The 12,500-nt window shown below is 48.0% G+C and overlaps 1 protein-coding gene across 1 annotated transcript in view; it reads right to left on the reverse strand.

Annotated features, from left to right (window-relative positions):
* The window catches only part of LOC129708979 (plexin-A2-like), a 196,982-nt gene that overhangs the window by 70,165 nt on the left and 114,317 nt on the right, over positions 1-12,500 (reverse strand). Inside the window, 1 exon segment of the mRNA XM_055655091.1 lies at positions 2,949-3,100. Within this exon segment, the coding sequence (XP_055511066.1) occupies positions 2,949-3,100 (152 nt within the window).

A 12,500-nucleotide genomic window follows, 5' to 3' on the forward strand; every position in this document is an offset into this window, starting at 1 on the left:
TGATTCCGCTACTCTGGATAAAAGACTCTGTTCATTCGCCCTATGTAATCCCCTCATGATTTTACACAACTCTAGAAGATCATCCCTCAGCCTCCTGTGCCTCACAAAATCCTCGCCCGTCTAAACACGTCCAATAGCTCAAGCTCACAAATCCTGTCCACATCCTCATCAATCTCTGCATTTTCCCAGCTTAATGGCATCCTCTTGCTACAGCAGTTGCCAAAACTGAACACAATTCATCAAATGCGGCCTCAACAATGTCCAGTACTACTGCAGTAACAATGTCTAATACTACTGCAGCAACAATGTCCAGTACTACTGCAGTAACAATGTCCAGTACTACTGCAGCAACAATGTCCAGTACTACTGCAGTAACAATGTCCAGTACTACTGCAGCACCAACGTCTAATACTATTGCAGCAACAACGTCTAATACTATTGCAGCAACAACGTCTAATACTATTGCAGCAACAACGTCTAATACTATTGCAGCAACAACGTCTAATACTATTGCAGCAACAACGTCTAATACTACTACTACAGCAACAATGTCCAGTATTACTGCAGCAACAACGTCTAATACTACTACAGCAACAATGTCCAGTACTACTGCAGCAACAATGTCCAGTACTACTGCAGTAACAATGTCCAGTACTAATGCAGCAACAATGTCTAATACTACTGCAGCAACAATGTCTAATACTACTGCAGCAACAATGTCCAGTACTACTGCAGCAACAATGTCCAGTACTACTGCAGCAACAATGTCCAGTTCTAATGCAGTAACAATGTCCAGTATTACTACAGCAACAATGTCCAGTACTACTGCAGCAACAATGTCCAGTACTAATGCAGCAACAACGTCTAATACTATTGCAGCAACAATGTCTAATACTACTGCAGTAACAATGTCCAGTACTACTGCAGTAACAATGTCTAATACTACTGCAGCAACAATGTCCAGTACTACTGCAGCAACAATGTCCAGTACTACTGCAGCATAGCATCCCAGCATAGCATCCCAACGTCTATAATCAGTACCCAGACTGATGTAAGCCAACATGGCAAAAGCCATCTCCACCATCCTACCTGCCAGTGCCTCTGGTTCAGGGAACTAACTGCGCATCGAGAACCCCTCTGGCCTCTGGTTTCCCCAGAGCCCGACCATTCACTGTGAAGGTCCTGCCCTAATTTGACTCAGTGGGTCAGGCAGCATCTGTGGAGAACATGGATAGGTGACGTTGCCTGACCCGCTGAGTTACTCCAGCACTCTGTGTCTACGTTTGGGGTAAACCAGCATCTGCAGTTCCTTCCTAAAGATGATCTGATTCTTTGGCACCAAGCAGCCGTGGTGCTGAGATGAAAGGCCAGCTGTGACGGACATCTCCCCGGACGTCTGTGTCCACCCCTAACGTCCCCACGTCCGACTTCACCCCCGCCTGCATCCTGCCCATTGGCCGAGTCGGATAAAACGTAAAAACATTGGTTTACGACGACATTCTCTTCCCTCAAATGAATCAGAAAATTGAAAAAAAAAATTCACATCACATCACGACAACTAAATCCTTTCTATTCCCCAAATTCATAGCAGATGTGCTTTTATTGTCTAGTTTAGGAATATTTTTGGTGAAGAATCTTGGCACCAGGCAGGTATTTTCTCATTGGTCCCAAATGACGCAACTATTTTGCTGCAGCTGCGACGGTCTGGGTGGAATTGGAACGGACAGCTGCATGAGGCACTGCACGTTACTGGATGACCACTTGACCCCATAGTGGATTGGGACAAGTCCTGGTATTAGCCTCCCTGCCCTTGTAACGAGGAACCAGGACTGGAAGTGGTGCAGGAGGCGAGTGGAGCCGTGGATCAGTGAAAGGGAGACCAGCAGATCAACACTGACATTCTGAAGATAGACACGACATGCTGGAGTTACTCAGCAGGACAGGCAGCATCGCTGGAGAGAAGTTTCGGGTCGAGACCCTTCTTCAGAACAATGACATTCTTCTTTTCATAGATAGGACAGGTTTGGAGGGATATGTGCCAAACACAGGCAGGTGGGACTAGTTAGTGTAAATGGGGCAAGTTGGGCCGAGTGGCCTGTTTCCATGCTGTATCACTCTATGATTGTAAACATTAAAACAGCTCAGGCCCTTTGGCCCATCATGACTGTACCATCGTTGATGCCAATGAAACAAATCTGTTCTGCCTGCACGAGATCCATAGCTCTGCACAGCCTGCACCCCACATGCCCTGAAATGCCACCGTCATCACCTGTGGCCAGGTGTTGCAGGTACCCACCTCTCTGTGCCAAAAACACTTCCCCCACACGTCTCCTTTAAACTCTGCCCATCTCAACTTGAAGTTGAGCCTTCTGGTATTTAGCACTTGCATCTTGGGGTAAAGGTTCTGACTGTCTACCTTATCTGTGCCTCTTATAATGTTATACATTTCAATCAGGTCTCCCCTCGATCTCCAGAGAAAACGTCAAGTTTGTCCAACCTCCTGTAGCTGAAACCCTCTAATCTCGGCAGCGTTCTGGTAAACCTCCCCTGCACCATCTCCAAAGTCCCCACACCCTTCCTGTAATGGGGGCAACCAGAACTACACACAATACTCCACATGTGGCCAATGGAACGCAAAGCTGCATCCTGACTTCCTGACTCCTGTACTCAACGCCCCGACTGATGAAGGCAAACAACTCTTACAGTTACAGCAAGAGAGCCTTCGTACCACAAACTTAGTGGAGAAAGAATGGGTGACGGTTTGGGTCGAGACCCGGCCACTTTGTAGGGGACGTCGAACAATCACTGTTCCAGGTGTACACTGGCCCTGGCCCCAAACTCCACATCCACTCTGTCTCTGGGACCAGTGGTCAATGGCTGGATACTGATGGTGGACAGGTGATGACCAGGCCGAGAGAGATGTATCGTTACCTTTGGGTGAGACTTACTGTTCAGCGATGATGTAACCGTCCAGTAACGGGATGCACTGGACTCCGGCCACTCGGACACTGTTGGCAATGTCCAGGAAGTCCAGGCCCAGGTTGACTCCGCGGATAGTCACCAGTGTTCCTCCTTCCCACGGCCCTGAGTCTGGGCTCACCTGGGGAAAGCACAAACCTTCATCAGTACATCACTTACAGGAGCACAAGCAGGCCATTCGGCCCATCCAGTCAGAGGTTGTGGGGAGAAGGCAGGAGAATGGGGTTAGAAGGGAGTGATAGACCAGCCATGAATGAATGGTAGAGTAGATGTGATGGGCCGAATGGCCTAATTCATCTCTTATCACATGACCTTAGGAGTCTACTCTGCCATTCATTCATGGCTGATCTATCATTCTTGTCAACCCTGACTTCACCTTGCGCTAAACGCTATTCCCTTATCGTGTATCTGTACACTCGATTGTAATCACGTATTGTCTTTCCACTGACTGGTTAGCGCGCAACAAAAGCTTTTCACTGTAGCTCGCTACACGTGACAATAAACTCAACTGAAATGAACCCCATTCTCCTGCCTTAACTCCAGGCACCGCAGACTCATCAAGAACGTACGTATCTGGAAATTCCTTGTATGTTGGCTAATAAAGTATTATTGTGATGGTGGAAAGAGACTCGGCCCATTCCCGCCCGTTCTTTGTACGAGGGTTTGTAGCGGAGAGCTGTGTAAGTGCTGATGATACTGACAGCCACTATGGAGGGTGCTCAGATGTAGAGGGGGGAGGTATAAATGCTGAGGGTGTATGTTCAGGCAAGTGCTTTGCTGAAGATTCAAATGGCCCTGACAGCTCTGTGATAAATGGCGGCTGGGTAACCTGTTGTGCTTTAATTTGCCGCAAAGCTGGCATTCTGCAACTACGCATTGTAGAACTAACAGTTGCCAAGCAACTGCAACACACACGCACAGAAAATTACAACTGCGATACCAGAGATGAGTGAATGAAAAGTGCCGACAATTCCCCTTTAGTGTTACAAAGCTCTTCTGAGATTGGAAAGCTGAAACAAAGGCAGCTTTTGTTGTGGGTTCCAGCCAGTTGTGAACTCTCTCTCTCTCTCTCTCACATCAAGACAGAGGTCCCAATTTCCACAGACGTCACGACTAAACATTATAAATAAGAGAGGAAACATTGAAGAAAGATTAAAGTCCAAGGGGCAGTGGAGACGTTTTCAAAACAGCCACAGATTTAGTTCCTCAAATGAGACAGGTCACCTTGATCGTGGGATATTTTCTGGATGAACCGCCAACATAACGCAGAGATGGAAACACTAGAACGCTGTGCGTGCAAACACTTCTGCCCAGTTCTACCTGCGACCCTCTGATGGGAAATACATTTGTGAGATGAATTACTGGTTTGCTCGATGAAGGGCTGAGCTTTGAGAAGGTTTCACTGCAGGTCTCCACATCCACCCAACACCGTGACCACAGCTCCTGCCACGCACACAACGCAGTCGACCCAACCCCGCACACAACGCAGTCGACCCAACCCCGCGATAGGGAGACAACGTTTGACCAAGTTACTGTCGTTCTCTCAACAACCACGACACGGTGGTGCAGCGGGTAGAGCTGCTGCCTCACAGCGCCAGAGACCGGGTTCCATCCTGACTACGGGTGCTGTCTGTACGGAGTTTGCACATTCTCCCCGTGACCTGCGTGGGTTTTCTCCGGGCGATCCGGTTTCCTCCCACACTCCAAAGACGTGCAGTTTTGTAGGTTAATTGGCTTTGGTAACAATTGTGAATTGTCCCGAGTGTGTGTAGGATAGTGTTAATGTTCACTTTAGTTTCTAGATACAGCATGGAAACAGGCCCTTCGTTCACACCTACCAGCGATCCTTGCACACTAACACTATCCGACACACACTAGGGATCATTTACATTCAGACCAAGTATACAAACCAAAGCCAATACAAACCTGCACGTCTTTGGAGTGTGGATCTCAGAGAAAACCACCCGGTCACGGGGAGAACATGCAAACTCCGTACAGACAGCACCCGTAGACAGGATCGAACCCGGGTCTCTGGCGCTGCAAGCTCTGTAAGGCAGCAACTGGGCCACGTTGCAACCCATGGGTCGAAGGGCCTGTTTCCGTGCTGTATCTCCAAATTAAACTAGACCTGTTGTGGGGGGGGGGGGGGGGGGATATCCTAGATTACCAGAAGGTAGTTTCATAGGTTCCCCTTCAAACACCCCTGTAGAGAACAAAGCTTGTAATGTAGAGGGGCAGCAGAGTCAACATAGAAGGGGCTATCTCTGGTTGGCAAGTTGTAACGAGTACAATTTAGTTTAGTGATACGTCGTGGAAACAGGCCCTTCGGCCCATCGGGTGCCTGCTGACCAGTGATCCCCGCACACTAACACTGCCCTACACACACTAGGGACAATTTTTACATTTACCGAGCCAATTAATCTTTGGAGTGTGGGAGGAAACCGAAGATCGTGGTGAAAACACACGCAGGTCACGGGGAGAACGTGCAAACTCCATACAGACAGCACCCGTGGTCGGGATCGAACCAGGGTCTCTGGCGCTGCAAGCGCTGTAAGGCAGCAACTCTACCGCTGCACCACCATGCTGCCCTAGTTTGTATAAAGGAGTTGATTAAAGGCATCAAAGATGCCATTGCTAAGTATAAATATCACACAGATCAGTCGGCAAAGAGTTGCTTGAGGCCACAAAGGGGATGTGGATAGGTTTACTGTGTGGGCAGGGGGGGGGTGGATAGGTTTAATGTTTAGGCAAAGAGCTGGCAAATGTGGAAAAATGTAAAACTGTCAATATTGGCTGGAAAACCCACTAACCATGTAAAGAGTGTGGTCTCCCTGACGTAGAGGATCCCAGATACACAGCGCACAATCCATAGTGAAGGCAATTGTTTATTACTAAAGATAGACACAAAATGCAGGAGTAACTCAGCGGGACGGGCAACGTCTCTGGAGAGAAGGAATGGGTGACGTTTCGGGTCGAGACTGGGATAGGGTCTGAAGAAGGGTCTCGACCTGAAACGTCACCCGTTCCTTCTCTCCAGAGACGCTGCCTGTCCCGCTGAGTTACTCCAGCATTTTGTGTCTATCTTCGGTTTAAACCGGCAACTGCAGTTCCTTCCTACTCATTGTTTATTACTAGGCCGGTGGAAGGGAAGAGAAGTGAGGTTAAGGAGAGAGTAATGGATCATTGTAACACAGTATTGGGCAGCCATGAAAGAATTACTGGATGATACCTGGAATTGTCAGATTAGTTTATGTGGATAAGATGGACAGGCAATTGCTTGTGTCTACAACAGAAGACTTGATTGTAACCGAGTCCATGACTGGACAGAACACACACACACACACACGCACACACACACACGCACACACACACACGCACACACACATACACACACACACACAAGCACACACACACACACACATACACATACACACACACACACACACACACACACACACGCACACACACATACACACACACACACACACACACACACACACACACACACACACACATACACACACATACACACACACACACACACACACGTACACACACACACATACACACATATACACACCTACACACACACACGTACACACACACACACACACACACATACACACACACACACACACACACGTACACACACACACACACACACACACGTACACACACACAACACACACACACACACACACACACACAAACACACACACACACACACACACACACACGTACACACACACACACACGTACACACACACACACACACACACACACACACACACACACACACACACACACGTACACACACACACACACACACACACACACACACACACGTACACACACACACACACACACACACACACACACACACACACACACACGTACACACACACACACACGTACACACACACACATGTGCATACATATACACACACGCACACACACATACAACACACACACACACACACACACACACACACACACACACACACACACACACACACACACACACACACACACACACACACACACACACACGTACACACACACACACACACACACGTACACACACACACACATACACACACACACACACACACACACACACATACACACACACACACACACACACACACACACGTACACACACACACACACACACACACACACACACACGTACACACACACACACACACGTACACACACACTCACACACACACACACACAGAAGCTTTCTACTGTACCACGCACACGTGACAATAACAAACTAAACAAAGACTAAAGTGAAGGAACTTAAGGAGTCACAGCGTGGAAACAGGCCCTTCGGCCCAACTCACCCACAGAGGCCAACATGTCCCACCTGTCTGCGTATAAACCTGTATTTGCAGTTCCTTCCTGCACAAGAAAACACCTGGACAGGTACATGGATAGGAAATGCCCTTCGGGAAATGTGCCAAACTCAGACAAATGGGACCTGATCAGGTAGACACCATGGTCAGTCTGGGTCAGCATGGGCAAGTTGGGCTGAAGGGCCAGATTTCATGGTGTACAACTCTATAACATGTCAGTTATATCATATGATCACTCATGTTCTTGAAGGTCTCACAGGTTAATACACCACACATTTAGCAGGTGAGGCAGCACGAGAGAAACAGTTATTTACCTGACACCTCCCAGATCTTACACCCTTCTCTAAATCGACCAGCCTGCAATCTCTAATCCTGTTTAGAACATTCTCTAAATGAGAGGAGTTTCCACGGCCTGTGCTTGTGCAGGTGAGCTTCATAAATTCATAGGCCATATGTGATAGGAGCAGAATTAGGCCATTCGGCCCATCAAGTCGACTCCGCCATTCAACCATGGCTGATCTATCTCTAAACCCAAGCCCCATTCTCCTGCCTTCTCCCCACAACCCCTGACACCCGTAAGAATCTATCCATCTCTGCCTTAAATATATCCACTGACTTGGCCTCCGCAGCCGTCTGTGGCAAAGAATTCCACAGATTCACCACCCTCTGACTAAAGAAATTCCTGCACACATCCTTAATTCTGCAGCTGTGTCCTCTGGTCCTAGACTCTCCCACTAGTGGAAACATCCTCTCCACATCCACTCTATCCAGGCCTTTATCCACCAATTAAAAACGTCATAAGTGACTCTGGTCCTTGGGGCAGTTGGCTGTTGTGTCCCTTGGTCTCTATTAGTTCTTTGTGTCCTCCTCTGAATGACTGATTCTGTGGCTGTGAGGACACGGGTCCAAGGGGCTTGTGTGTGAATAGCAACCGCGTGTAACTGTGGGATTAGAGAGCGGCTCCTGGCTTCTAATGACGGTGTGTTAAATATTTACAAGTGTCACCTGGTAAATTGGGCTGTGAGAGGACGAGTGTAGATTGTGAGGAGAAAGAGTCGAGGGTTGAACTGAGAGCAGCAAGGATGTGGGGACTGGAACACGCTCTGGGGACCGGAACTAATGTCTCTTTTCCAAGCTGTGCAGCGCTCTGCAATGGAGGTCGATGCATCAGCCCAAGGTCACTGCCTCAGGGAGCACAAGCATTTGTAATCAAGGTGCTAAAATTTACTCAGGTTCTCTGTGAATTAGGATCATGCCTGACTTCCCCGGTATTCATGAATCACATTAACTTCCACCCAACCATTAGTTTTCCCGTCTTGCTCAAACCGCTGAGACAACAAAAATCCCCGACCAGCTGCAAGCTGCTGCAGAGAATTTCCAAATCAGCTTTGTCCCCCCTCCCCCTGCTGCTAGTCCAGTCTCACAAACCACATCACCTCCAGTCCTACATCGCTCAAACTACCTCAAGTTGGAGAAATTCAGACAATATGTCGTCAGAAAATGACCATGGAAGATATAGAGTGCTGGAGTAACTCAGCGGGTCAGGCAGCATCTGTGGAGAACGTGGATAGGTGACGTTTCACAGAGTGCTGGAGTAACTCAGCGGGTGCAGCAGCATCTATGGAGCTAAGGAAATAGGCAACGTTTCGGGCCGAAACCCTTCCGGGTTTCGGCCCGAAACGTTGCCTATTTCTAGAAGGGTTTCGGCCCGAAACTTTGCCTATTTCCTTCGCTCCATAGATGCTGCTGCACCATAACTCAGCGGGTCAGGCAGCATCTGTGGAGAACATGGATAGGTGACGTTTCACAGAGTGCTGGAGTAACTCAGTGGGTCAGGCAGCATCTGTGGAGAGAAGGAATGGGTGACGTTTCGGGTGGAGACCCTTCTTCAGACTGAGTCAGGGATGAGGGAAACGAGAGATATAGATGGTGATGTGGAGAGATAATGAACAATGAATGAAAGATTTGCAAAAATGTAACGAGGATAAAGGAAACAGGCCATTGTTCGCTGTTTGTTGGGTGAAAACAAGAAGCTGGTGCAACTTGGGTGGGGGAGGGATAGAGAGAGGGGGAATGGTGGGGCTTGCTGAATAAGCGGGGGTTAGTCTTGGAGCTGATGTATATCTGTAGCCCGCTAACTCCCAGTCTTACATCATTCTGACAGATTACTTTAATGATCTACAAAACTGTCAGATAAACCAGAAAAATCTCAGCTGGTTCAACCCTGCTTTTTAAAAATCTCTCCCTCAGACGACACTGCTAATGGCTGCACAGTAAACACTGCTCAACGTATGCAGAGCTCCTGGAGCTAGGAGTAAATTGCTGCAGCAGACAGCAGTGGTGTCAGCACCTGTCACTGGAACTCACACCTTGTCTCAGTCAGCAACTTTGTTCCTGAAATAACAGAGCCTTAACGCCCAGCGCTAACCACAGCCATCTTCATAGATCCTACACATCATCCACGGCCTTCATTGCAAGAGGGTTTGAGTTACGGAGCAAGGAGGTCCCACTGCAGTTGTACAGGGCCCTGGTGAGACCACACCTGGAGTATTGTGTGCAGGTAGACAAAAGTGTGCTGGAGAAACTCAGCTGGTGCAGCAGCATCTATGGTGCAAAGGAAATAGGCAACGTTTCGGGCCAAAACCCTCCTTCAGACCTATTTCCTTCGCTCCATAGATGCTGCTGCACCTGCTGAGTTTCTCCAGCGCTTTTGGCTACCTTCGCTTTTCCAGCATCTGCAGTTCCTTCTTAAACAAGTAATTGTGTGCAGTTTTGGTCTCCTAATTTGAGGAAGGACATTCTTGCTATTGAGGAAGTGCAGCGAAGGTTCACCAGAATTCCCAGGATGATGGGACTGACATATGCTGAAAGAATGGATCGACTGGGCTTGTATTCACTGGAATTTATAAAAATGAGAGGGGATATTATAGAAACATATAGAATTCTTAAGGGATTGGACAGGCTAGATGCAGGAAAAATGTTCCTTATGTTGGGGGAGTCCAGAAACAGGGGTCACAGTTTAGGAATAAGACCTCTACCGATCAAGCCCCAGTCACTACTCAGCCCGGCAACTCCACCCAGAGAGTTGTGAATCTGTGGAATTCTCTGCCACAGAAGGCAGTGGAGGCCAATTCACTGGATGTTTTCAAGAAAGAGTTAGATTTAGCTCTTAGGGCTAACGGAATCAAGGGATATGGGGAGAAAGCAGGAACGGGGTACTGATTCTGCATGATCAGCCATGATCATATTGAATGGCGGTGCTGCCTTGAAGGGCCGAATGGCCTCCTCCTATCACGGTGGCAGGCTGGAAGTGAGAGGGGTTGAGGTTCCTGCATCCAATGCTCTCTCCTCACAGAGTCACGGCATGCTGGAGTAACTCAGCGGGTCAGGCAGCATCTGTGGAGAACATGGATAGGTGACGTTTCAAGTCGGGACCGTTTCAAGTCGGGACCCCTGTACAGACCCTACCCATGTTCTGCCGCGATGCTACCTCTCTGGTGCTCACCTTCTCTCTGAGATACCTCTCACAGGCCTGAGTTTAAACAACGGGAAGAAAATGATTTATTTAGTTAGAGGGTGGTGAATCTGTGGAATTCTTTGCCACAGACAGCTTTACAATAGAGAGTTTACAATATTATGTTGTGCTGCAGCAAGCAAGAATTTCACTCTCTGGGACACATAACAATAAACTCTCTTGACTTGACTTGACTTGACTGTGGAGGCCAAATCAGTGGATATATTTAAGACAGAGATAGATAGATTCTTGATTAATACGAGTGTCAGGGGTTATGGGGAGAAGGCAGGAGAATGGGGTTAGGAGGGAGAGATAGATCAGCCATGATTGAATGTCGGAGTAGACTTGATGGGCCGAATGGCCTAATTGTGTTCCGATCACATATGTGGAACACTGCTAATGCAGGGTGGACAGGTGGTGACCAGCGGGCTCCAACAGTTCCCTCTGATCAAGACAGTGTCAGCGTATCTCTGCTGCCGCTCGTGATTAGTGAGAGGAATAGATCAGGTAGATGCACAGAGTCTCTTGCCCAGAGTTGGGGAATCGAGGATCAGAGGACATAGGTTCAAGGTGAAGGGCCAAAGATTTACTAGGAATCTGAGCAGTAACATTTTCACACAAAGGGTGGTGGGTGTATGGAACGAGCTGCCAGAGGAGGTAGTTGTGGCAGGGACTATCCCATCGTTTAAGAAACAGTTAGACAGGTACATGGATAGGACAGGTTTGGAGGGATATGGACCAAACGCAGGCAGGTGTGACTAGTGTAGATGGGACATGTTGGCCGGTGTGGGCAAGTTGGGCCGAAGGGCCTGTTTCCACACTGTATCACTCTATGACGACTACATTCCTTTTAATATAAAAAGTGTTTATTTTCTGAATGACTGGAGCTGTTTTCTATTGAGATGATTGTTGACAAGTCTATCGTGTGAATCTCTGCAGCTAGATCCTCTTATGTTGAGTTCTTTCTTGTTAAACCCTTTCAATATTACCATTTTATTAAAATCATCCTTGTAGACGTTGGGTAATGAAAGGGAACAGTTTGCTTGGCAAATGCCTAACTGAGTGAAACATCAGATACGGACGGCAAGTGCCAGACATCCCACTTTTATCTGTCATTTCATCAAGGTTTCTCTTGCAGTTGATCAGTGGGAGAAGCAGACATCACCAAGATCCACCATCACTCTACTGATCAACAACACGACCTGTCACTCACAAACCCACTCGCGCTCAGTTACAGAATAAAGACAAATAACTACTGAAAAATCTTAAAATAACAAAAAACAAATGAGCTGCCAATCGGGGGAAGTGGCAACGAGTGGAAGATGAAACGTTGGAGGTTTCTACATCTTCCAGCCAAGGTTCAGCTTGGTCTGGGCCATCCCGCCACTCAATACCTAAAGGGCTTCCAATACCAATGGCGGTTCAGAAGGTCATCAGTGATAGGAGCAGAATAAGGCCATTCGGCCCATCAAGGAAACTGTCGACAAGGCTAGAGTTTTTGGACTGAGCGTCATGTAGCTACATGGGCAATAGGTGCAGGAGGCCATTCGGCCCATCGAGCTGGCACCACCATTCAATATGATCATGGCTGATCATCCACAATCAGTACCCCGTTCCTGCTTTCTCCCCATATCCCTTGATTCCGT

This window comes from Leucoraja erinacea, chromosome 24 (assembly GCF_028641065.1).
Source record: "Leucoraja erinacea ecotype New England chromosome 24, Leri_hhj_1, whole genome shotgun sequence".
Classification (NCBI taxonomy): domain Eukaryota; kingdom Metazoa; phylum Chordata; class Chondrichthyes; order Rajiformes; family Rajidae; genus Leucoraja; species Leucoraja erinaceus.